The sequence below is a fragment of the Ovis aries genome, chromosome 11 (genome assembly GCF_016772045.2).
Source record: "Ovis aries strain OAR_USU_Benz2616 breed Rambouillet chromosome 11, ARS-UI_Ramb_v3.0, whole genome shotgun sequence".
Taxonomy (NCBI): Eukaryota; Metazoa; Chordata; class Mammalia; order Artiodactyla; family Bovidae; genus Ovis; species Ovis aries.
In genome coordinates this window covers 41,367,453-41,393,532 of record NC_056064.1, presented here as the reverse complement: position 1 = coordinate 41,393,532, position 26,080 = coordinate 41,367,453, and the positions used below count along the sequence as shown (strand labels likewise).

General features: G+C 47.4%; 1 protein-coding gene across 1 annotated transcript; it reads left to right on the top strand.

The window, feature by feature from the left end:
* Window positions 1-1,179: 1,179 nt before the first annotated feature.
* K38 (keratin 38) lies at window positions 1,180-24,355 on the top strand. Its single transcript, NM_001114762.2, is given in 7 exon segments — window positions 1,180-1,710; window positions 1,907-1,989; window positions 3,004-3,160; window positions 3,532-3,693; window positions 21,320-21,445; window positions 22,136-22,356; window positions 23,947-24,355. Coding segments are annotated over 7 exon segments (1,362 nt in total). The 5' UTR covers window positions 1,180-1,218; the 3' UTR covers window positions 24,068-24,355.
* Window positions 24,356-26,080: the final 1,725 nt, after the last annotated feature.

The window sequence follows — 26,080 nt, the reverse complement described above, 5'->3', positions numbered from 1 at the left end:
TGTTGGGGGCCAGGGTGGGGGATCAAGGGGAATAAGAACAGGCTCTGAAGTGGAAAGAAACATACTTAGGAGAGCTTTGACACTTTATAATTGGCCTGATCAGAGAAAAACAACTTCACATCTCTGGTCCCCAAAGCCTTATTTATTTATTTTTGTAAAATTAAGAGAAGAATACCCACCTCACGTAATGTAGGAAGGATATAGACAGTATAATCGATAAATCCCCTAAGACACATGAGAAGTGCTCCATAACAGACTTTAGAATCAAGCAAGTAAGACTGCAAGAGAGACAGCCGTGACTTTGACTCTTGCATTTCATGGTCAAGTTCTTATATGTGATTCAAAAAGATTATTTGAATCTCTTATATGAGATGCAGAAAGATTATTATTATTATCAATAACCTTTGTTATTGTTTTTTTATGCTCACTTTTCTTGGTCTAGATCAGGTTTTCAGAGTCACCCTTATACTAATGAGTTTCTCAGACACTACTGAAAACACCCATGGCTACCCAAGTTATAGCGCTTCTTGATGGACCGAAATGATATCGTGCCTAACCAACTGTGTGTCAGGTATGAGCCTGGCACATAGGATGTGTCAGGAGATGTGTGTTGAATGAAAGAACTTATCAGAGAAGTCTTATTGCCTCTTAGAGTGAAATAAAAAGGCAAACAACTGAAGAAAGAAGAAATAGAAAACTTCTTGATAACCAATACGCCCATAACATCTGCCAAAAACCAGTTTCTTCCCTGGATAGGGAAGGCTGGTTGAGTCTTCGTCCAAGTCAGTGCCACTGCAGTCACAGAAATTTGTCTCTCTTGCTGCTCTGATGACCTACAGGAATAGTCACAGGCTCAGTGTGGACATACCACTAAGGAGGCCAACCATCTGACGACCGAAAGGACTTTTGTTCCTTTAAAAATAATGAAAAGCTTCTGACAGCCCACCAGCAGCTCATCTGATATCAAAGAGCCAGGAGGCACCTCAGATTCATCAACATTCCTCTAATGAGGTGAGGGACTCTTAATGGTAAACTCAACAGCTGAGTAACAGGATGACGGTACAACAGTAGGTAGAGAATCAAGGCAGGGAGGTCAAAGCATGGAGCCCACACCCACTTGGGATCGGGTATAAAAGGGCCGGGAGGAAAGAGGGTTGTCAGATGCAGTGGCTCAGCCTTCTCAGCGGCTCTGAACCTCCTGCGTGTCCTCAGCCCACCATGACTTCCTCCTGCATCAGCTCACGGCACTCTCTGGGCTGCACCAACACTCCTGGAGCAAGGAACATCTGTGTCTCCTCCACTGACACTGGAGACCAGCTTGGGGCAGAGATCAGTGCTGCCCTTCTGGGCCTCTCGGCCACCCTGGCACACGCGAACCGAGTCCGAGTGGGCACAACCCCTCTGGGTCGACCCAGCCTCTGTCTGCCCCACAGCTGCAACACCGCCTGCCCCCTGCCGGGCACCTGCGACATTCCCGGCAACATCGGAATCTGCGGGACCTTTGGCGAAGGCTTCTTCAACAGCCATGAGAAGGAGACCATGCAGTTCTTGAATGACCGGCTGGCCAGCTACCTGGAGAAGGTGCGCGGGCTGGAGCGGGACAACGCGGAGCTGGAGAGCCACATCCGAGAGCTGAGCAAATGCCCCGAGTCCACCGTGTGTCCGGACTATCAGAGCCACTTCCGCATCATCGAGGAGCTGCAGCAGAAGGTGAGGTGTGGAGCAGCCCGGGTGGGGTGTGCTGGGCCTGAGGGAGGTAGAAGGGCATGGAAGGCAAACACCCACCAAGACTTCAAGGAGCTTTGGGTTCTTGGAGTCTCCTGAGCATGAACATAGACATCACACGTAGAGCAGGAACCTGGAGTGTGATGCTCTGTATGTGAACTATCTTCTTGGCTTTGCTCAGATCCTGTGCAGCAAGGCTGAGAACGCCAGGCTGATCATCCAAGTGGACAATGCCAAGCTGGCTGCCGATGACTTCAGAATCAAGTAAGTAAGGTTGGGGCTTCCCTGTTGGCTCAGTGGTAAAGAATCTGCCTGCAATGCAGGAGACCTAGGTTCAATCCCTGGGTGGGGAAGATCTCCCAGAGAAGGAAATGGTAACCTGCTCCAGTATTCTTGCCTGGATAGAGGCAGGATAGAGGAGCCTGGCAGGCTATAGTCCATGGGGTCGCAAAGAGTCAGACCCAACTGAGTGACTAACAAGTTAAGGTTGAAGGGGGGCTCAGAGTGACTCCTTCCTCCACTGTGAGTCCCAACGTCAGAATACTTGCTGGATGAGTGAATTACTGTCCTTTTTCTTCCTTATTAAATTTTTTTGCTGGGCTCCTCTTACTTTTACAAACCAAACTAATAGAAGGTAGATCAAATTGAGTATCTATAGTTTGGTATTAGCCTGTCTTCATTTATGGTTCCTAAAATGGTTGTGATAAGGCAGTCCGACTTCATTAACCAGGAGCAAAATAAAGTGATTTCTAGAATAAACTGAGCCATTGACAGCCATTGAATTTCACATATAAGTTAAGGGGGCCTCTTAGAGATAAGTCAGGGTCCAGATTTACCTATGGAGCAATCTATGGAGCTCTAAGGTGCCAGGTGTTTCCACTAAACAAAGATGAAAGATGAGAGATGGAAAAATATCCCAACATAAGGGATAAAGAAGCAAATCAATGATCAGGCGGTGGGCTATTGCTTATCCTAGTTAACTAATAGCTCATACAATGGCATGAACCCTGTGTTGGGTCCTAAGATATATAATCTTAGGCAGGTCAGTTAATCTTTCTGAACCAAAGTTTCACAATGGTGAAAATGATTAAGCGCTGTGAATGTCTCACTAGACAGTGAACTATTTGAGAGTGGGCGCTGTGTCTAACTCAGGTCCAAGGCCAGTGCTGAGCCCAATGAGCAAACGAGGGTCCAAGCTGGTGAAGAGGGTGGGGACAGGGCCAGCGGAGAGGGGCTCTCCTTGGCATCTCGGTTGACTTGCGCCTTTTATGATGGAAGGCATGAGAGTGAGCGCTCCCTGCGCCTGGCGGTGGAGGCGGACCTGTGCGGGCTGCACAAGATCCTGGACGATGTGAGCCTGGCCAAGGCTGACCTGGAGGCCCAGCAGGAATCCCTGAAGGAGGAGCAGCTCTGCCTCAAGAGCAACCACGAGCAGGTCTGGTCCTACAGCTGCAGACTCCATGGGGAGGGGAGGGTGCTGGGCAGAGAAGGGAGCGCCTCCCACCAAGGGTCTCCAGGGTTAGAGTCTGGGCTCAGGTGGCAGCAGGATAAAGGACTGATCTGGGCCTGAGAGTCAGACTGGCCCAGTGGGATGTGGCAGAGTGGGGTTTCTTCTCTAAAGGTGTGCCTTGTGAGATTAGGCAGGTCTCCCGGTGGGTCCTTCCCACTGGACCCAGGGCAAGACCTTTCACATCAGCGTGTGTGGTGTCGCATCTCATGCTGCTTGTCGGGGAGGGGGCTCAGGTGCTCTGTGCTCTGTGAAATGCCCTTTTCTTACTGCAGGTCTTGGTCTCTCTGTCTCTGTAGGAAGTGAACACTCTGAAGCATCAGCTGGGAGATAAGCTCAAGATTGAGCTGGACGTGGTGCCCACTGTGGACCTGGGCAGGGTGCTGGAGGAGATGCGGGGCCAGTACGAGGCCGTGGTGGAGACCAACCTCCGTGACGTGGAGCAGTGGTTCCAAACTCAGGTGAGGGCGGTGCTGCAGAGCAGGGAGGGACCCGGCTGCATCTGGCCAGGGAGGGGAGCGGTCACTTCTCTGTGTGCTTGTGCTACAGTCTGAAGGCATCAGCCTGCAGGCCATGTCCTGCTCAGAGGAGCTGCAGTGCTGCCAGTCAGAGATCCTGGAGCTTCGACGCACAGTGAACGCCCTGGAGGTGGAGCGCCAAGCCCAACACAACCTGGTATGGTCCTCCTCACCCTCACCACGCTGCGAGGGCCTCAGGCCCTGAGCTCACAGCAACATCGCTTAGATGTCTCACTAATCAGTTTCATTAGCAGTTAAGTCAGAGCTCAGGATCTGAGTCCTCTGAAACTTGATGCCTTGTTGTCAAGGTTATTTTGACCCAGACAGTGGTTTCCATTAAAAGTCACTTCCTTCAGAATCAGGTGTGGTGGTTTAGGCGCTCATTCTACATGATTTTACTGAATGTCTATGCCAGGCATGGGGGGTGCTTGGGTAAACATGACACCATTCAAGTTAGGTTTTTTTTTTTTTTTTTTTTTGTGAAAAGCCTTGGCCATATTGACAGCGGTTTATCCAGAGCTCAGGCGTGTCCTGTGACTTCTTGGAATCTGTCCCATGTGGCTGAGGGTGGCCAGGATTTTCACTGAATGATTTAGGGGCAGCTAGGTCTCTCACCCTGTTATTTCCCGTTATAGAAGGACTGTCTGCAGAACTCGCTGTGTGAATCTGAGGCCCGCTTTGGCATTGAGCTGGCCCAGATGCAGACCCTCATCAGCAACGTGGAGGAGCAGCTATCTGAGATCCGGGCTGACCTGGAGCGGCAGAACCAGGAGTACCAGGTGTTGCTGGATGTCAAGGCCCGGCTGGAGTGTGAGATCAACACGTACCAGAACCTTCTGGAGAGTGAAGACTGCAAGTATGTATGATCTAGGCCAGGGGTCCCCAAGCCCCAGGCCATCCTGGTTCTTGGTTCATAAGGAACCAGGCCATAGAGCAGGAGGTGAGCAGCAGATGAATGAAGCTTTATCTGCCGCTTTCCATTGCTCCCGTTATTGCCCAAGCCATCCCCTCTTCGCGATCCCTAATCCTTGGGAAAATCGTCTTTCACAAGACGAGTCCCTGGTGTCAAAAATGTTGGGGATCACTGATCTAGGCAATTCCTGGCCACGCCATTCCACAGAGCACTGAAGTGCTTGTGGAAGATCTCATTGTAAAGAATAAGCTTCCCTTTGCATGCTCTCTCAGTGAAACATTCACCTCTCCTGGTGTGTGCAGACGGCAATGCTGATAGAATGTTACAGGAATGATAGCAGGGTCCCTAAGCCACATTGACCAAGGGACTCCTGGATGTGGAGAGATCCAGTGAGAGTGAAAGTGGGACTGCTCTTGTAGATTCCATCGGGCTGTGTAATTTGTTGCTGGTGGACCTGTCCTTAAGACGTTTGGTCTTACCTTTCTGTCCATCACTGAGATACTTTTCAACTCCCAGGTCTAACTCATTCTGTCTCTCTCCCTGCAGACTCCCCTGCAATCCCTGCTCTACACCTACCTCTAGAACCCTTTATCCCAGCAGTGCTCTGCCTGCCTGCACTGGCACTAAGAGCCAGTTCTGAAGGTCTGTGTCCCAGCGCAGAAGATCCAGGCTGCTTGTACCGGGGCTAGGATTGCCCTCACCAGCTTAGTCTTCCTTCCAATAAGACCAAACCCACTGGAGGCATTTTCACTGAATCATAGGATAACAGATATCTTCTAAGCAATGGTTTCCTGGTTGTTCCTGAAGCTGTATTTTTTTCCTTTTGTTTCCATGTTGTAATGGTCTTTCACTAAAGCTATTGTTTTTTCCCAGTGTCTCTTCTGGGATTTTGGTTCTACTCCAGTGCTTCAGAATCTCCTCAAATTTAATTGGGTTCCTGTATTCAGCAGTAAATAAACCTCCTTCCTATATGACATGCTTCTGGTGTTTGACAATGTATGTGATGTGATAAAGAGCCCTGGCTCTCAAGACCTTGGGTGGTCACCGGCCCTGGCATGTCGCTGCTAGGAGCTCTCTGGGGCACTGGGGTCTTAGCCTCTGGATGGAGGCCCTTTGCGGACATTGGGATGTGCACATACCTTACCCATCAATCTCAATTGACTGGTGAAGGGAAGTGGTGTTTGTTGCCAAACCTGAATTCCTTCAGAACAGCTCAGAACTAACATGTCCCTACTGTGCTTTTGGCATCTTCAGCCTCCTTGTATTTTGTCCAAGAGCAAAAATCACACAACTCAGAGTTCCAATCTGGTCAGAGGGAGGTCGTGTTGAGAGCTGCCTTGGCCAAGTTGCCAAGTTTTTTCTTATTTGAATTGGCCCCTTTCATAGAGGCAGGCTTCCCTGGTGGCTCAGATGGTAAAGAATCTGCCTGCAATGTGGGAGACCCAAGTTCGATCCCTGGGTCAGGAAGATCTCCTGGATGAGGAAATGGCAACCCGCTCAAGTATTCCTGCCTGGAAAATCCCGTGGGCAGAGGAGCCTGGTGGGCTACACAGTCTATGAGGTCGCTAAGAGTTTGACATGACTGAGCGGCTAACTCTGCACTACTGCACTTTCATGAAGGCACGGGATCCTCATCGATCCTCTTAGACACGGCAGCCCAGATTGGGTTCTGGGGATAGTTTTCTTGGTCCTGGCCCACCTCTTGTTTATATTTTTCTCTAGACAGATGCTACCACTTTTGCATAGGCTTGTCTCCTCTTCTGCTGCCTTCGAAGTACTGGAGTGAGGAATGCAGTTGGCATGAGTGCTGTCTGCCTTTTGGACATGGCTCTGACCCTGGCCAAGGTGGTTCTCGGCCAGACACAGTGGGAGAGCAGACATGGAAAAGCACCCAAGAGGCTCTATTCTCTCCTTGCTGTGCTAGTCAATTTAGCTTTTGGCATATTTATGCTGAGTGGGTCCAGAAGAATGAAACTCTCAGGTCTCAGCTTACTCTTGAACCCTGGTCCAATGACCAGTGCCGAGTCGATTCTTCTTCATGGTAGTGAGACAACCTGGGACCTGGGACCCTCTACTGCAATGCACGCATGTGTGAGTGTGTGCTAAGTCGCTTCAGTTGTGTCTGACTCTTTGCTACCCTATGGACCCTCTGTCCATCAGATTCTCCAGGCAAGAATACTGGAGTGGGTTGCCCTGCCCTCCTCAGAGGATCTTCCTGACCAGGGATCGAACCTGCATTCTCCTGGATTGGCAGGCGGGTTCTTTACCATTAGCACTACCTGGGAAGCCATGGACCTAGACAAATGTCTCCTCGAGCAACAGAATACAAAGAAACTATGAGGGACTAAAAATAACTGCATGCATGCCCAGCTAAGGCAAATCCTAGACAACAAGAGGAAAAAGACCAAAAGGACCAATTGTTGCTTCTGAAGAGCTGGTAGCAACAACAGGGAGTCGGGAAAGCAGGGTACTGCAAATGCCCCTGCACTCAACACCGCCAAAGGGGTGGGCCAACCATCTAAGCCACTCTGGTGTGGCCCCTGGACACACCCCTATTCTCGCTGCATGTTAAGGAACCAGCTTGCCCCTCCTTGGGCAGTGAGTAAGGGAACCTGTTAACTTGTTTTGCTCCCTCCTGCAGCTGCAGGAGCCCCATAATGCCTTACCTGAATTTCTTGTCTGGCCTCTTATCAATTTATTTTGATTGCGGGAGGCCACGAGCCCTGGTTGGTGACAGTACCATAGTGTGGGGGAAAGAGCATGTGCTCCAGAGTCAGCCAGACCTGGGCTCCAGTCCGACCTCTATGACACTAGCTGAGTGAAATTGGCCAGGTCACTACACACCCTTGAGACCTATTCCTTAGCGGTAAAATTAGAAACTTTGTACTTTCCTCCTGCTGTTGTTGAGGGATAATCCGTATAGTGCTCCTGTCATACAGAAGGTGCTTGTGGCATATCTGATTATGGGGTTCCCCGGAAAACTTCAGGGATAGTTTTTCCTTCTTAGAGGGACAGAGGAGCTAGAGAGGCGGTCACAGAACCCTTTAGCAGCACCAGGGGCCATACATTCCCAGCTGGGTGGGCTGGAAGCTTGGCTGCATTCTTTGGCCATTTATAAGCAATGATGAAATAAACCACTATCGCTTCTGGAGCTCAGTTTCCCACTCCAAGTGGCCTAACCAAAATCAAAAAGCTTTCTGTGGGCAGTCAGGGGACAATAATGTCCTGGGGGCTCTTGTGGGTTTTCTTCTAACAAGTTAACTCAAATGTCAGATGTTGTAAGGAGTGGCCGTGAGCATCATGTGATTGGCCGTGGAGGTCTGGCCTGTACCCCGCTTGCCTGACCAGGCCACATCCTGAATGAACTCTAATTGTGGGACCCCCAGGGCTATGAGGTGTGGAGAAAAAGGCTATTGAGATATAGGGGACTGCAGGCCGGGGAGGCTGGCAGGTGGTGACCTTTCTGGCCCAGGACACCTGGACATTGCGCTTTCACTCACATCCATTCTTGCAACCAGAGGACTCAGGGCTCCCTCTGGTACCAAACCCCAAGTACTCCCCTTCTTACAGGTGATTCTCCCACCTGCCCACTAGGTTCCTGTCTCTGGTCTCCCTGTATCACACTACCCTCATGGATTGGACTGATATGGGCCCTGAATTCGGTATCTGGTTTTACTTGGGCCGCAAAAATTTTGGCCATGTGGATTGATTATTTTTTTCCCCTGAGAGTTTTGCTACCTTGGCTTGGGACCAGGTCCAGTTTTGAGCCATTTCATAAGTAAGGCCATTAGTTTTCTGTTTACTACCCTGTATTGCCAAGGTGCTCATCTGTAATATTTCTTTCCAAGCTTCACGTAATAACACCAATTAAGTCTCTGCAGGCCCCTCCATTCATCATCTGTTTTTTGACTCCAAATGGCATTTACCCCACATCCTAACAAAGTGGAAAGGAGTAAGCATGAGAGCCTGCAGGCCCCTGGGGTAGACGCTGGCCCACACAGAGAGCTCTGGGAAAGAACCCGCACTTCTGCTCCCACCACTGTCTATGCTGGGAGGACAAGAAAACAGGTGGAATTCCAGACTTTCCATAATAGGAGCATTTTTTTCATTTAGACACCGTTTTTTTTTTTGGATAGCCCATGATATGCGACTCTAAGGCTCCACTTTGCCTTCCTCTCCTTTATAGAGTCCCTTGGACTGCAAGGAGATCAAACTAGTCAATCCTAAAGGAAATCCGTCCTGAATATTCATTGGAAGGACTGGGGCTGAAGCTGAAGCTCCAGCACTTTGGCCACCTGATGTGAAGAGACAACTCATTGGAAAAGACCCTGTTGCTGGAAAAGATTGAGGGCAAGTGGAGAAGGGGGCGACAGAGGATGAGATTGTTGGATGGCATCACTGACTCAGTGGACATGAGTTTGAGCAAACTCTGGGAGATGGTGAAGGACAGGGAAGCCTGGCGTGCTGCAGTCCATGGGGTCACAAAAAGTTGGCTACAACTTAGCCACTGAACAACATCTTCCTAAGAACAAAATCAAATTTGCCTCTTCTGAAGCCCACTTACAATAATTTCCATGAGCTCATCTTGTTGAACCATTTTTCTGTCTTTTTCCTATCTAATTACATGTTTCTCAACCATGCCTTTACATTTAATATATATGGAAAAAAAACCCCACCTTCTTACTTAAAATTGTTTTAACTTTCCAAAATATAAATACAAACTAGTGACAGTTTAGTTATAATACAGATTGTGATTGTTTTCAAATGACATGCCCTCTAAGCAAACTATCTTCCCTGTCTCCTGTTTTGGAGCCTGCCACCCCTCCAGTTTTAGCAAGGGGAGGAGGGACTCTAATTGACCATCACCGCTGTCTTGAATACGAGCCCCTGGGCTAAATCAAGCCATTGTACCTGCCTGCCAGGTGTAATAAATATCAGTATCTGCATATGCAAAGAGTTTCCCTGTCCCTGCAAAGAATCCAGACTGATCTCTCCTGGCTCCAGGCTTCTATCTCTGACCCCCTGCTGGGCAGCCCCTATTAGCTAGTTTCATTCACTGGCTCCAAACTTGAACTCGGCTTCTTCCTCTCAAGCCAGCTCTCTGCCTTGACTTCTCAGCTTCCTTTCACATCACCTTATTGTCCCAGGAACCCAGAGGTGACCTCAAGCACACTTTAGGGGTCCTCCTTCCTTTGAGGAAGTCCTTCCTTTGACCCCACCCCCTTATAGAGTACATGGCCCAGACTTGTAGCATTCTTTTGTAATATCTCTGTTCTCCATCCCTTTCTTTCTGATGGCACTGCAGGTGGCTGGATTTGTTTCTATCACATGCTGTCTGGATTCTTTAAAAGCCTCCTCCGGCCTCATCCCTTCTCTGCCAAGTTCATCCTGCACACACCTCCAGCCCTCCGCTCTTCCGTTTAACATTTCTTAAGCATATATTGTGTAGCAGACACTGCATTATGTACTAGAGAGCACACGAAATGGAGATTTAGTGTTCTACCCCAGGGTGCGTACTAGTACTAGATTAAGTTTCCTGAACTGCTCTTTTCATCGTTGCTCCCTTTTGCTCAAAAACCACTGGAGAACTCTGTTCTGTCCCCTGCTGTATTTCCAGCTTCTTAGATGAGTGTGTGGTCCAGAGCAGGAAATTGGTACCTGTCTGTTGAGTGATTAGAATGATCAGATAGGTCTATTGGACATTCTGTGGCTGAGATCTAGTGGCTTTGACTTGGTGTTCAGAGACAAGGAATCTGGACTTGAGAGTCAGGCAGACTTGAGCTAATATTTCAAGGTTTGTGAGCTCAGGTAAGTTACCCAATTGCTCTGAGTTTTTCCTTTTTCTACAATGGGATGCTTGAAACTACTCTGCAGTGTAATTATAATTAAGATATGGTTACCTAGAGAATGAAATGGAAACCAGCTCCAGTATTCTTGCCTGGGAAAGCCCATGCACCCTCTGTAGCCCTGGTGGGCTACAGTCCATAGGATTGCAAAGAGACATGACTGAGCAGATACACAAAAGAAGCAACAACAAGAAAGCAGTAGTGGTAAAGGTTAATTCAAATAATGTATTTTAAAAAGATACATGGTTATATGTGAAGCATATAGTGTACCTTACTTGGTAGCACATAGTCAAATATGGTATATCAACTTTTTGAATATATAGGGGTATGTGTGTGTCAGAGAGAGAGAAAAGAAATGAAATCCTGTATATTAAGTGCCAAATGAGATTCCTGACACATAATAGATGTAAGTAAATGTTGCTTCTTGACCTTTGTCAAGGCCAAGGTGCAAACTTGACCTCTGTCTGTCCTCTACAAGCACTGTTTTCATTCGCACCTGTTTCATACCCACAAGATTAACAAGCACTGTATGGGTTTCCCTTCTTGCCCCTCCTTTCTTCCATCTCAGATGTTCTCATAAAACAAACCTTGGTGAAGAAGAGGAAACTAGGAAAACAAACAGAACTTGCCCATTATATTGACAAAAACACAGGCTAACAGGTTTTAAATGTGATCATTCAAACACTGGCTCCTCTTGCACTCAGCAAACACCGTTTTGGTATAGTGGGCTTCATCTACACAGAGTGATAGTCACAACAGAGCTCATCTATCTTCCTAGAGCAGCCCTTCTGTTCTCAAAGTGTTGGCCCCAGACCAGCAGCATCAGTATCATCCAGGAATCTGTTAGAAATGCCAACTCTCAGGCGTGACCCCAGACCTACTGAATCAGAAACTCTGATGTGGGGTCTGGCAATCTACATTTTATAAGCTCTCCAGGTGATTCTGGTTTTGGCTAAAGTTTGAGAGTCACCTGTGCAGATGTTACAAAAATAGGAGACCACATTTTTAGCCATGAATTAGCCCGAGTTGCCTAGTAGGTTACAGTCCACGGGGTCGCAAAGAGTCGGACACGACTGAGCGACTTCACCTCACCTCACCTCAGTTTAAATTGAACTTAGAAATGCTCTGTGACTCTACGTGTATGCTAAGTTATTTTAATTGTATCTGACTCTTCGCGGCCCTATGGAGTATAGCCTCTCAGGCTCCTCTGTCCATGGGATTCTCCAGGCAAGGATACTGGAGTGGATTTCCAGGCCCTCCACCAGGGGATCTTCCCGACCTAGGAATCGAACTGGGGACTCATGTCTCCTGCATTGGCAGGTGGGTTCTTTACCACTAGTGCAAATTGTGAGTCTTCAGAGCTTTGTTTTTGTGTCATTCAGGGGCCGACCCTCGCTGGCTGCAACCTCACATTTCTGAGGTTGCATGGCGCTTCTCTTGAGCCCACGTGCATAGATCTGCTTCTGAGAGTGCCTGTGCTTGCCTTTTTTTTTTGTTTTTCTTGGAAAATCCTCTTATCTTTAAGGTTCCAGATCCAGTCTCTTTGACGTCCCCCTGCATTTCTAACTCTCCGTGACCTCTCCTCTGAGTTACATGACCTTTTCCTCTTTCTGCTCGGAGTTTTTTGAGAGGTGGGAGTTTCTGTGCTTTGCCTCTGGTGCTTGGGAAGGGTTTTGCTGGGGTAGGAGCTCATGAGTAATAGATCATTTGGAGAAGGTCACTGGGACAAGGCACCTCAGTGAATATTGCTTACATCTGTACATGGTGTAGTTATGGGGAAATGTCAAGGGTCTCATTAACTGTATATGGAACCAGCTGGTGCCCAGGAGTGTGGTGACATCAGCATAGTTCACAGGAGAGGCTTGGACAAGAGGTTTTCCTGGGGAATCTACTGGTTGCCTCTTAATCCAAATTCATCAGAAATTCCATTCTAGGGCCCCCACTGCAGAGTATAGGAACAACAAGTGTATTCAGAGGAATAGCTTCAAACTGGTGAGGGGTTTTAGAACCTTGCTAAATGAAGAACCTTGCTAAAATGGGAAATTGCAACCTTTTCATGAAGAGCTGAGGTCTGCCCATGTGGCAGAAGGACTGTGCTTATCCTCTACAGGCTCCCATGGGTGGACCTAGAAACTAAATTAACTAAAGGGCAAACTCTCTGATTTACTTGCTAATGTATCACCAATACCCAGCACCCAAACCTGCCAGGCACAGAGGTGGTATTCAACAAATATTTGTTGAATGAATGAAAGAACAAATGAAAGCAATGGGCAGAAATATCATGGAAGGAGGTAGATTTGTTTCTGCATAAAGAACTTTCTAACAGTCTCCTATACTGTAAGCCCCTTTAAAGCAGAGCTAGCTGTTATTTATCTCTGCTTTTTTTTTTTTCAAAAAAATGTTTGAATTTACAATGTTGTGCCGGTTTCAGGTACACATCAAAGTGACTCACTTATACATTCATGCACGTGTGCTTAGTTGTTGCTTCAATTGTGTCTGACTCTTTGTGATCCTATGGACTGTAGCCCGCCAGGCTCCTCTGTCCATGGGATTCTCCAGGCAAGAATACTGGAGTGGGTTGCCATGTCCTCCTCCAGGGGATCTTCCCAACCCAGGGATCGAACCCAGGTCTCTTGTGTCTCCTGCATTGGCAGGCGGTTCTTTACCACTAGCGCCACATGGGAAGCCCTCTTACATTTACATATATTCATCCTTTTTCAGATACTTTTCTCATATCAGTTATCACAGAATATTCAGTAGAGTTCCCTGTGCTGTATGGTAAGTTGGTGAAAAGCTGAAGGCATTTCCTCTGAGATCAGAGACAAGACAAGGATGTCCACTGGCACCACTTTTATTCAACATAATTTTGGAAGTCCTAGCCATGACAATCAGAGAAGAAAAAGAAATAAAAGGGATCCATATTGGAAAAGAAGAAATAAAACCATCACTCTTTGTAGATGACATGATACTATGCATAGAAAATCCTAAAGATGCTACCAGAATACTAGTAGAACTCATCGATAAATTTGGTAAAGTTTCAGGTTACAAAATTAACACACAGAAACTCTTGCCTTCCTATAGTGTATATACGAACAATGAAAGATCAGAAAATTCTTTTTGGTAATCAAAAAAAGTAAAATATCTAGGAATAAACCTATCTAAGGAGACAAAAGACTTGTATTCTGAAAACTATAAGACTCTGATGAAAGAAATTGAAGATGATACAAATAGATGGAAAGATATTTATTTCTTGATCCCAGTGCTTTGCACAAAGCCTAGGAAACCATGAGCTATAGGAGTTAAGTTGGCCAGTGACAGAATGGGCCATCTTTGAAAGTGGTAGGTGAGACAATGAATTGGAAGGTTATAATGCTAAAGGAGGAGAAGGAAATGGCAACCCACTCCAGAACTCTTGCCGGGAAACTTCCATGGATGAAGGAGCCTGGTAGGCTACAGTCCATGGGGTTGCAAAGAGTCAGACATGACTGAGCGACTTCACTTTCTTTCTTTCTATAATTCCTTTTGGAGAAGAGAATGGCAACCCAGTCCAGTGTTCTTGCCTGGAGAATCCCATGGACAGAGGGGCCTGGTGGGCTGCGGTCTATGGGGTTGCAAAAAGTCGGACATGACTAAGCAACTAACACACATACACAAACACACACACATACACACACACATACACACACAATGCTAAAGGCTCCTAGACTAGAGGACTTCGAGATCTCTTTGGGCTTGGAGAGTCCATGTTTTAAAGTCAGCTAAACATGTACTGCCCTGGTGGCTCAGTGGTAAAGAACGTGCCTGCCAATGCAGGAAAGGCGGGTTGGGTCTCTGGGTTGGGAAGACCCCCTGGAAAATGAAATGGGAACTTATTCCAGTATTCCTGCCTGGGAAGTCTCACACACAGAGAGAGCCTGATGGGCTACAGTCCACAGGGTTGCACAAGAGTCAGACAAGATTGAGTGACTAAACAACAACAAAATATGTACTGCTGCCTCAGGGGCCCTCGTGGTGAATTCATTCATCTTAGGAGTGGGGTCAAGGTAGCATCTGCATTAGCATCGCCTGGAAGCTGGCTAGCTGCCCTTTTCCAGGGGTTATTGAACAACTGGCCACTTTGTTTGTTTGAGGAATAGAAGAGGCCATAAAGCTTCTGATCCTCTGAGTGTGTCTGAAGATTAAGGACATTCAAATTTTGTTCTAGAGTCTCCTAGAGTCACAGACAACCAAGGTGAGTGACTTTCAAAGAAAACACAGGAAGTTTCAAAAGATGAAAGATCAAAGTTCTTGAGTGTATATCTTCTTAAATAAGATGTCAGTCAATGAGAGGACTAGCGTCTAACAAGGGAAGATGCCAGAAAGCGGGGGGAGAGATCTGAAAACAGACATCAAAAAGTACTAACCATGCCCACCTTAATTAGCCTATGGACGCCAATACACAGGAGCATAATTCAAGTTCTTGAGAATCTTGAATTACCTAGTTTCATTCATTAGTTTTTTTTCCCAATTCCAAAAACTATGCTTTACACTTGTATAGGGAAAGTCTAAATTGTCAAAATTAGTTGTATTTTCATTTTAATCTAGTTTAAAATACTTTTAATTTATCATTTGACTTTGGCTCATAGATTCTTAAAAAGTGTGTTATTCAGGTCCTTGTTAGTTATTCATCCCAAATTCCCTAACTATCGCTTCACCTACTGTAGAGCACATGGAACTCTGCTCAATGTTATGTGGCAGCCTGGGTGGGACAGGAGTTTGGGGGAAAATGGATACATGTACATGTACAGCTGAGTCCCTTCATTGTTCACTTGTGAGTATCACAACATTGTTTGTGATTGGCTATACCCCAAGACAAAATAAAAAGTTTTTTTTTAAGTGTGTTTATTCAGTTTTCAACCACCAAAATCAGCTTGGAATTTAGGTTTCTCTTTCATTGTTCTGGCCTAGTGTTTTCTCCTCATATTTACATAGGAAACGTCCATCTCTTTTCTGTTACTTTCGTTCTAAAGGAACCTGGATATTTACTTTTCCTCGGATCTGAGGAGAATCAGCTTCCAGGGCAAGTGCCCTGTTTTTGACTCCCCTTAACTGAAGACTAAATATGAAATGGTTCTGGCATTCAAGGCTTCCAACAACCTGGACTAAACATAACTTTCCAGTGTCAGCATATAGTGTTCATACCAACACAGGCAGACTATTTTCCCTTTTCAAACATGTTTCATTCTGTTCATTTTGTTCTCTATGAGAAATGCTCTTCCCCCCAACCCTTTCTGGAAGCCATCATTCAAAGCAGGTTTATTTTTATTTTTTGATGTGGACCATTTTAGAAGTGTTTATTGAATTTGTGACAATACTTCTTCTGTTTTGTGTTTTGATATTTTGGCCATGAGGCATGTGGGATCTCAGCTCCATGACCAAGGATTGAACCCCACACCTCCTGCATTTGGAGGCAAAGTATTAGCCACTGGACCAGCATGGAAGTCCCCCAAACACATTTTAAATGTTCCTATTGGACTTCCCTGATGGTCCAGTGGTTAAGAATCTGCCTGCCAATGCAGGGGACATGGGATCGATCCCTGGTCCAGGAAGACCCCACATGCTACGGGGCAACTACGCCTGTGTGCCACAACTATTAACCCTGTGTTCTTAGAGCCCGCGCATCACAACAAAGAGTAGCCCCTGTTCACCAAACAAAGAAAGCCCATAAGCAGCAATGAAGACCCAGCACAGCCAAAAATAAATAAATAGAAAAATAATTTAAATATTCCCTTTTCCATGAAGTCTTTCTGGTCTGCCAGTGTGTTTTCTACTTAAAATCATCATAGTCCTTTAAGAATTTTTTTAATTAAAAAACTTATTTTCTAGCATTCTCTATTATTGCCTTTTTAATATCAAGGTCACTAAATTTCTTATCCTTCTTATTAAAATAGAACTCCCTCCCTCCAGCAGTGTCCCACAATGCATAGTCCACACAAATCTGCTGAAATGAACTCCTGAATTTTTCCTTTCCTCAGTGTGCCCACTGGATTTATATTTTAAATTTGCCATGATGGGAACATTCAGCGGCAGGAACAGAGTATGGAAGTGAGAGCCATTTTGAGGACACTGTTGGAGGCTCTGGTTCTCCAAGCCCTCACAGGGATCAGTGGACAGAGGGGAGAGAGACAAAAGCCGCAGGACGTGGCAGCTCAAAGACGACCTCATTTCCCCTATTTCCTAGGACCCTGCGGTCAGGGGAGGCTGTGTGGGTCATGGCCTCTTTCATGAGCTCATTAACTCTTTACAGGGGACAAACTCAACTGAGTAATAGCGCGCTTGTTTAAGAATCTATATACATATTCATGAGGAAAACGCCAGTTTTCTGGTACCAACGCCCACGACAGGCCTATATAAGGTCTAGGGAAGAAGGGAGGTTTCAAACTCGAGCAAATCCAACCTTGGACAAAGCAAGAGTCTTGGCCATGACTTCCATCAGCTGCTGCTCTCTCCTCAGCGGGCCGCTCTCACAGGCTGGGGCCGCCCCCCTGGGCCTCTCGGCCACCCTGGCACACGCCAACCGAGTCCGAGTGGGCACAACCTCTCTGGGTCGACCCAGCCTCTGTCTGCCCCACAGCTGCAACGCTGCCTGCGCCCTGCCGGGCACCTGCGACATTCCCGGCAACATCGGAATCTGCGGGACCTTCGGCGAAGGCTTCTTCAACAGCCACGAGAAGGAGACCATGCAGTTCCTGAATGACCGGCTGGCCAGCTACCTGGAGAAGGTGCGCGGGCTGGAGCGGGACAACGCGGAGCTGGAGAGCCGCATCCAAGAGCTGAGCAAATGCCCCGAGTCCACCGTGTGTCCGGACTATCAGAGCCACTTCTGCATCATCGAGGAGCTGCAGCGGAAGGTGAGGTTTGTGATGCTTCCCATCAGAGGTGGGCAAACAACAGTTCCTAGGCCAAAGTCACCCTCTTGCCTGACTTTGTAAATGGCTGCTTTTATGCTCCAGTGGCAGAGTCCAGTAGTCGTGATAGAGATTCATGGTCTGCAAAGCCTGAAAGATGAACTGTCTGGCCCTTTTACAGAAAAAGATGATTGACCTTTGCACTAAATCTTCAGGGCCTGGATTGATGGCGGAATCAGCTGTAGCTGATGTTTTTTTTAAAAATTGAAGTGTAGTTGACTTACAATGCTCTGTTAATTTCTGCTGTACAGTAAAGTGACTCAGTTATACATATGTATATATATATTTTAATAGTCTTAAAAATCTTTTTGATGTGGATCATTTTTAAAAGTATTGAAATGTTACAGTACTGTTTCTGTTATTTTTTAAATATAAATTTATTTATTTTAATTGGAGGTTGTTAATGTTTTGGTTTTTTGATTGCAAGGCATGTGGGATCTTAGCTCCCCCACCAGGGAACAAATCTGCACCCCCTGCAGAAATCTTAACCAGAGGAGCACCAGGGTAGTCCCTATATTCTTTTCAATATTCTTTTCCATTATGGTTTATCCCCGGATATTGAGTATAGTTCCCTGTGCTGTACAGTTTGTTTATCCAGTCTTTGCATAATAGTTTGCACCTGCTAACCCCAGACTTGGGGGAAGAGATTCTCTTGAGTGAAGGCGAATGTGAATATGTAAAGGATAAGATGCAGCGTTTGATTCGCTGGGATTCTGAGTTTATGCTAACTTAGTTTTGGTACTTACAATTCCTCAATTGTAGTTGCAAAAACAGTGCAAGTTAAGTTCTGGAGCAGTTAAAGGGGTCAGGGATATATGTTCTAATGTCCTTTTAGAGCCAGTGTATTCGGTAGCATTGGTCTCTTATGTATATCTGCTCTCCTCTTCAATTATAAATGGAATGCTTCTGTAGAGCTTACTTAGATTTGGAGACAGAAAGACAGAGAATGTCAGAATAAGGGCCATGGAGCTATGGCTCGATTCAGAGAAGAACTCTGAGGAGGTTGACCAGCCAGTGGTAGAGACAACTTATTAAGACTGGATCCTACCTTAAGCGTAATTTGGTGTGGCCACTGTAGAAAATAGTATGAAGATTCCCAGAAAACGAATCCTAACAGAACAGAATTATGATAATAGAATTATCACATGATCCAGTAATTCCATTCCTGGGAATATACCCAGACAAAAATATAATTCAGGATCAGAAAGATACATGCACCCCAATGTTCTTAGCAGCACTGTTTATAATATCTAAAACATGGAAACAATCTAAATGGCTATCAACAGATGAATGATAAAGAAGATGTGGTACCTATACAAAATGGAATATTACTTAGCCATAAAAGGAATGAAATAATGTCATTCCCAGCAACATGGTTGCAAATAGAGATTATCACACTAAGTGAAGTAAGTCAGAAAAAGACAAATTCCATATCTTATCCCTTATATGTGGAATCTAAAATATGGCAAAATGAACCTATCTACAAAACAGAAATAGGCTCACAGACATAGAGAGCAGACTAGTGGTTGTCAAGGGAATGGCGGGAAGGGAGAGGGATGGACTAAAATGTTGGGGCTGGTAATGACAAACCATTACATTGAGAATGGATAAACAACAAGGTTCTAATATATAGCACAGGGAACTATATTCAATATCCAGTGATAAACCATAATGGAAAAGAATATAAAAAAGAATGCATATATATATGTATAACTGAGTCACTTTGCTGTATAGCAGAGCCTGGCACAACATTGTAAATCAACTATACTTCAAGGAAAAAAAAAATGGATGGATCAGAAAGATACATAACCCCCAAAAAAGAATGGATCCCATCTTACCTGAAACTTTCATAACCAGCCCATTGTTCTGTGGCCTAGATTCTAGCTCTTCTTGTTTATATCAGATTAAGCCTCAGATCTGGCAAAATAATGTCTTAGCTATGTGTTCAGTTTGCTACCATCTCCCGCCTCTTGCTTCCTTTGGCTCTATGCCTTCCCCCTTTGCCATGCATCCTCTTGCGTGTGCCTCTTCCATGCCACACCAGCATCACTCACACGTTTGGGAGTTTGTGTTGTCAAGGCAATGTTGTAGATTGAACCTGGCCAATGGCTCTTCTTTTGACTGAGGCCATAGGTGACTCTGGGAATAAGTGAACCCCTGAGTGTACTTTCTTTCCTCAGATCCTGTGCGTCAAATCTGAGAACAACAAGCTGGTCGTGCAAATAGACAATGCTAAACTAGCTGCAGATGACTTCAGGACCAAGTGAGTCGGGGTAGCACACTTGGGGGAGGATCCAGATGCCTACCTTGATGCCTCTCTGGTGATGCACCTGGCATCAGAGATGCCATCGACCAAGATCCCAAACCAACAGTTACAGCTGACATAAACAGAGGGCATTAAGTTCAAGGTCTTGAGAAAACACCCCTGGTCCCCTGCAATTGTTTAGCCTTTATAGTTTATAGTGTGATTTGAAATACTTCCTCCACTTTATTCTATATAAGAAGACCCTGGTGAGGTGGGCAGGGCAGTGCTGGCATCTGCTTTCTGAGGACATGGGGCCCAGAGCCCTGAGGGGACTTGCCAACTGGAAGTCACATGGCTGTTGAGCAGTAGAACCAGAACTCGCCCCCTCATTTCCTATCCAAGGTCATTTTGTAAGAAATTCTGCTGCCTTGGTAAAAGATATACCTCTGCAGTGCAGCTCCACCAGTTTGTGAGCACTAGTAATTCATGACAGAAATCGGGAGCCTGGAGCCATGTGGAGGTCAGAGGGTTTACATTCCCTGAGAGGGTCCAGCGGGGCAGCAGGAAGGACACTGCATTCTGTTGTCTTTCTTCTGGGCACTGTGGACGCCTCACTCCCCCAGGGTGAAGGAAGCTTCTTCCCATCGTGGTTTGGCACCTAATCTGGGACAGAGTCCAGGGTCCATCTCAGTTGGGAGGCATGGAAGATGAGGGTCTACTCTACCGCTTCCCCTTTGGCCATCTGCCCTCGAGGGTGGCACTGTCCGCGGGCCATGCTGGTATCCTCAGGACCGGCCGCTCTGCCTGGTTGTCCAGGCTGGACAGCAGACAGAAGGCCAGCGAGTTACCCTGTGGGTTGTGTCCCATGGGCCCTCTTCTCTTTAACCTCAATCCCTGTGTCTGCCCTGGTGAAGGTTCCAGATGGAGCACTCCCTCCGCCAGCTGGTGGAAGCTGATGTCTACGGGATGCGCAGGGCGCTGGATGACCTCACACTTGCCAAGGCTGACCTGGAGGCCCAGGTGGAGTCCCGGAAGGAGGAGCTGCTCTGCCTCAAGAAGAACCATGAGCAGGTGCAGTAACCCTTTGGGTGGCACATGGAGATGTCCTGGGGTGAATTCAGACTTCTTCGGAGGAAGCAATGAGGCCCTTCCTGGTTGTGCCTTGTGGTTAAGCCTCAAAGGGGATTTCTGGCTTTCACGGGGAGCCCACCCACTAAATGGCTTTGGAAACTACCACACTAATGCAGACAGTGCCTCATCCTCAGAGGAGAGCAGGGAAATCACTGGAGCTAATGGGAAGTGGGAGGTGAGGCTCTGAGTGGAGGGCAGCGGGAGCCCCACCAATGGGATATCCTCCTATGTCCATAGGAAGTCCACACTCTGAAGCGTCAGCTGGGAGATAAGCTCAAGATTGAGCTGGACGTGGAGCCCACCGTGAACCTGGGCAGGGTGCTGGAGGAGATGCGGGGCCAGTACGAGGCTGTGGTGGAGACCAACCTCCGTGACGTGGAGCAGTGGTTCCAAACTCAGGTGAGGGCGGTGCTGCAGAGCAGGGAGGGACCCGGCTGCATCTGGCCAGGGAGGGGAGCGGTCACTTCTCTGTGTGCTTGCGCTACAGTCTGAAGGCATCAGCCTGCAGGCCATGTCCTGCTCAGAGGAGCTGCAGTGCTGCCAGTCAGAGATCCTGGAGCTTCGACGCACAGTGAACACCCTGGAGGTGGAGCTGCAGGCTCAGCACACGCTGGTGAGTTCCTCTGGGAGCGTGGAAGACTCAGGTGGGCTCCCGTTTCTCATGGGCAGTCCCCAGGTTCAGTACATGCCTCACTTAGATATCATCCAAGGACCCAGCTTTAACCTTGACTTCTTTACCTTTGGGCTTCCCTGATGGCTCAGTTGGTAAAGAATCCGCCTGCAATGCAGGAGACCCCAGTTCAATTCCTGGGTCGGGAAGATCCACTGGAGAAGAGAATTGGCTACCCACTCCAGTATTCTTGGGTTTCCCTTGTGGCTCAGCTGGTAAAGAATCTGCTCGCAATGTGGGAGACCTGGGTTCAATCCCTGGGTTGGGAAGATCCCCTGGAGAAGGGAAAGGCTAGCCACTCCAGTATTCTGGCCTGGCGAACTCCATGGACTGTATAGTCCACGGGGTCGCAAAGAGTTGGACACAACTGAGTGACTTTCACTTTCACTTTCTTTGCCTTTGCAAGAACTCTATAGTGTGTGTGGATGCTGAGGAAATGAACATTCACACAGTGAGGGAGGTTCTGCAAACTTCTTCTAAGGTCTATGATGAAGAGCCACAGCGTGTTGTTAGCTGTTGCTGCTGAGGACTTGCTCTTTGAGCCTGATGACGGCTTGGGGTGTCATGGTCTGAAGGGGTTGAGTACAGGGTCTGTGACCTTTAACCTCTTCCCCTCTTTCTTTGGTATTGCAGAAGGACTGTCTGCAGAACTCACTGTGTGAATCTGAGGCCCGCTTCGGCACCGAGCTGGCCCAGATGCAGAGCCTCATCAGCAACGTAGAGGAGCAGCTGTCTGAGATCCGGGCTGACCTGGAGCGGCAGAACCAGGAGTACCAGGTGCTGCTGGATGTCAAGGCCCGGCTGGAGGGTGAGATTGCCACATACCGGAACCTTCTGGAAAAGGAGGACTGCAAGTATGTAGTCTGATGTTGTTTATATCAATATCATGCGTAAAAGCAGAGACCTCTTATTGGGAATGAACTAAAAGGAGGGAGTGGCATTGCAGATTCTACCTCTGAGGACAAACTTGCTTCCCAGTAAGCCTGGTGCTGCTTGGACATGGAGGAAGGTGTGTAAGAATTCTGAAGCTCATGCCATCCCTGTTAGGCTTCCGCGTGCTAGTCACTCCCACCAGGGCTAACATACTGAGGGTTCAGTACATTTAGGTTTTGCTAAATTCCTTCTGGAATATCCCAGGAGTGTCACTTTCGGCATTTAAAAATATTGCATGGAGCACTGGTACCTATTCTCTCATTGTTAGTTTCTCAATAGGACTGTGACATAGGCGGGTGGATGGTGTACCCCTATGAGCAGGCAGGAGCAGGAGCAGGAGCAGGGCTGTGTTTATAAATGCTTTGTTGCTGTTTCATCATTAAGTTGTGTCTGACTTTCTGTGACCCCATGGACTGTAGCCCACCAGGCTCCTGGGGTTCTGGGTTCTGGGGTTCTCTAGGCAAGAATACTGGAGTGGGTAGCCATTTCCTTCTCCAGGGGATCTTCCCGACCCAGGAATCGAACCCAAATCTTCTGGGTCTTCTGTGTCCGCAGGTGGATTCTTTACTGCTGAGCCACCTGGGAAGCCCCTAGGGGCTGTGTTTAAATTGAGAGAGTGGCTGGCCTTGGCCTGTTTCTGCTCCACCTGCTTTCTGCCTTTCTCTTAGCTGTGTTCCTTTCCTGGTGGGAGAGAACACTGACTTTGCACAAGGCGCTCTGAGCTCTGGCTGCAGCCTCACTGAGAACTCGGAACAGTCCCTCCCCTTTCTAGGCTTAGAGGGACCTGTATGGCCTAAGCTCCGCTTTGCTCTTCCAATTCTTTTTTAATTTATTTGGCGGTACCAGGTCTTAGTTGCAGCACGTAGGATCTTCAGTCTTTGTTGTGGCATGCAGGATCTTCAAGCTGTGGCCTGTGGGGTCCGTCACTGTGGCATGAGGACTCTTAGTTGAGGCATGTGGGATCCAGTTCCCCGACCAGGGATCGAACCCAGGCCCCTTGCACTGGGAGTATGGAGTCTCAGCTACTGAACCACAAGAGAAGTCCCCTGCTCTTCCAGTTCTAGAGTGCCTGTTTATTTTGGACTTTCATGCGCTTCTCATTCATTGTTGTCATTCAGTCTCTCTCAGTCGTGTCCACCTCTTTGTGACCCCATGGACCGTAGCACACCAGGACTCTGTCCCTCACCATCTCTTAAAGTTTGCCCAAGTTCATGTCCATTGCATTGGTGATGCCATCCAGCCATCTCATCCTCTGACGCCCTCTTCTCCTTCTGTCCTCAATCTTTCCCAACAGCAGGGACTTCTCCAATGGTCAGCTGTTTGCATCAGGTGACCAAAATACTGGAGTTTCAGATTCAGCATCAGTCCTTCCAATGAGTATTCAGGGTTGATTTCCCTTAAAATTGACTGGTTTGACCTCCTTGCTGTCCAAGGGACTCTCAAGTGTCTTCCCCAGCACCACAGTTCATGCCAATGTTTAAACACTTTCTTTTTTTTCTCTCTCTCTACAGGCTCCCCTGCAACCCGTGTGCAACCCCAGTCTCCATCACCTGTGTGGGCCCTTCAGCCTGTACCTCCTGCTCTCCCTGCCTTTCTGGGCCTTCTGGGTCCTGCTCATCACCTCGATGCTGAATTACTCCTCACTGGGAGGAGCCGGAAAATGGCAAACGCCTGTAGTCCCTTGGCTCCATCCCCCAGACCTGCCACCCCAGGCCTTTCTGCCCCCGTCAGCCTAGGGGGAGACTGAAGGCAGGAAGAGCTTCTCTACTGATGGGCTTTCTGGTCCAGCCACTCAGCCCTGGCCCTTGGATTTGTCCTTCCTCCTTTCAGAGTGTCCTGACTGCTCTACTTTCTCTCTTCTGCTGCCTCCTGGTCTTTCAGACCTTGCTTTTAATTTGATAATAAACTTCATTTCTGCAGCATAAGGAGCCCAGTGCCTGTGGTTCTGTTCCTTTATCATATGCTGAGTGATGCTGAGAGGGATGCTGTGGACCTCCATGAGCCAGTCATTCATGTAGAAACAGAGATTGTGGTTTACTCACCAGGGTGGTTCTGGGAGAGGGCAAAGCCAGTGAGCACTGTGGCTAAAATATGAAAGTTCAGCAAAATATCACAGGTGAGAAATACCTAGCTCTTGACCTGATCAAGCCTGATCACAGAGCCAGATTGCAGAGCTTTAAACATACAGACTAAATAACACCCCCACGCCCCCACCTTTTTATCTGGATGAAGCCAGCTGGTCCTTGAGCAAAGGAAAAACTCAGGTCAGAGGTTCTGCTGGCCCCTCCAGAATACTTTCCTTGAAGTAAGTTTTTGTGATCACACACTCATTACGAGCAAGGCATCGTCCTGGGGCTTTATAAACACTGGGACACAGGGTCCCACAAAAACCCTGCAAAGAAGGAGTGGCTGTTACCATTTTTAGCTGGGGGGCTGAATCAAGGCTTGAAGCCCAGTTTCTTTGAACTATATCCAAAGTCCGTACTTTGGAAGCTTTGAAGAGGCAAAAATCAAATATGAGAAAATTTAGGACAGTAGTTCTAAAATTGTGGTCCTCCAGCCAGTAATACCAGCATCATATAAGAACTTGGTGGAAATGTATCTTCTTGGGCCCCACCCCCAGGCTTTCTGAATAAGCAGTCTGTTTCCTTGAGCCTTCCAGGTGATTCTATATGCATAATCAAGTTTAAGAACCACTGTTAGGGGGTTTATTTGGGAAGATCACTGCAGAAGGAATGGACCTTAATCTCCTGATCTCATGGATGAGGAACTCTTGATCCCATTGAGTTAGTGGTGAACATGTTAAGCAATGGTAATTGCTGAGCTGGTCACTATATCAGTCTACAAAAGGCCAAACTCACCCACCCAAGCTCCCTTGCAGGCTCCAGTGGCAAGTCCTTCTGGCTGCCAAGCTTGGAACTCCAGTCAATAGACACATGAACCAGAAGCTCCATATTTTGGCAGCGATGGCTAAAAAGAGCATGTCTTCAGAAAGCAGCATCAGAACTGGCCAAGTAGTAAGTAGTGAGTTCCCCATCACTAGAAGCATTCAAAGAGGGCTTTTATAACCACGCGGTGAAGACATTGAGGAAGTCACTCAGGTATCTGATGGAGCTGGATAAGATGGTTGTAGAGGGTCTTCTAGCCCCTCAAATTGACGACTTTCTGCTTTCTAGGTCTTATTAATCAGTGAAACTACAAGCAGAGCCGATACACTGAATCCAGCAGCTGGTTCTTGTCTTCCCTCTCTACTCCTTGAACTCTCTGAATCAGAGTAGCTTGCTGAGAAATTTACAAAGTCTAGCCCATCCTCTGCGGGAGTGACCACAGTCCCAAGTCTCAGGGATGGAGAGGTTTTAAGTCAGAACCTGGCTGCTTTGCCTCCAACTGCTCTCAAGCCTGGACACCTACCTGTTGGCCACTGTCTCTGTAGACAGGACTGATTTGCTTGGGAGCCATCAGGACTTGTATCGTAGGAAGCTCTGGAAGGTCAGAGGCTGCTCACCCTCCCCTCCCCTCCCCTCCCCTGTGCCTCTGCTCTTCTCCCAAGTGTAGAGCTGTATGGGCACAGGCGATGTATCCCTGAGACACATATCCAAGAGTGGGTCCCAATAAGAAAGAGCAATCTCAATCAGTCTTAATGTA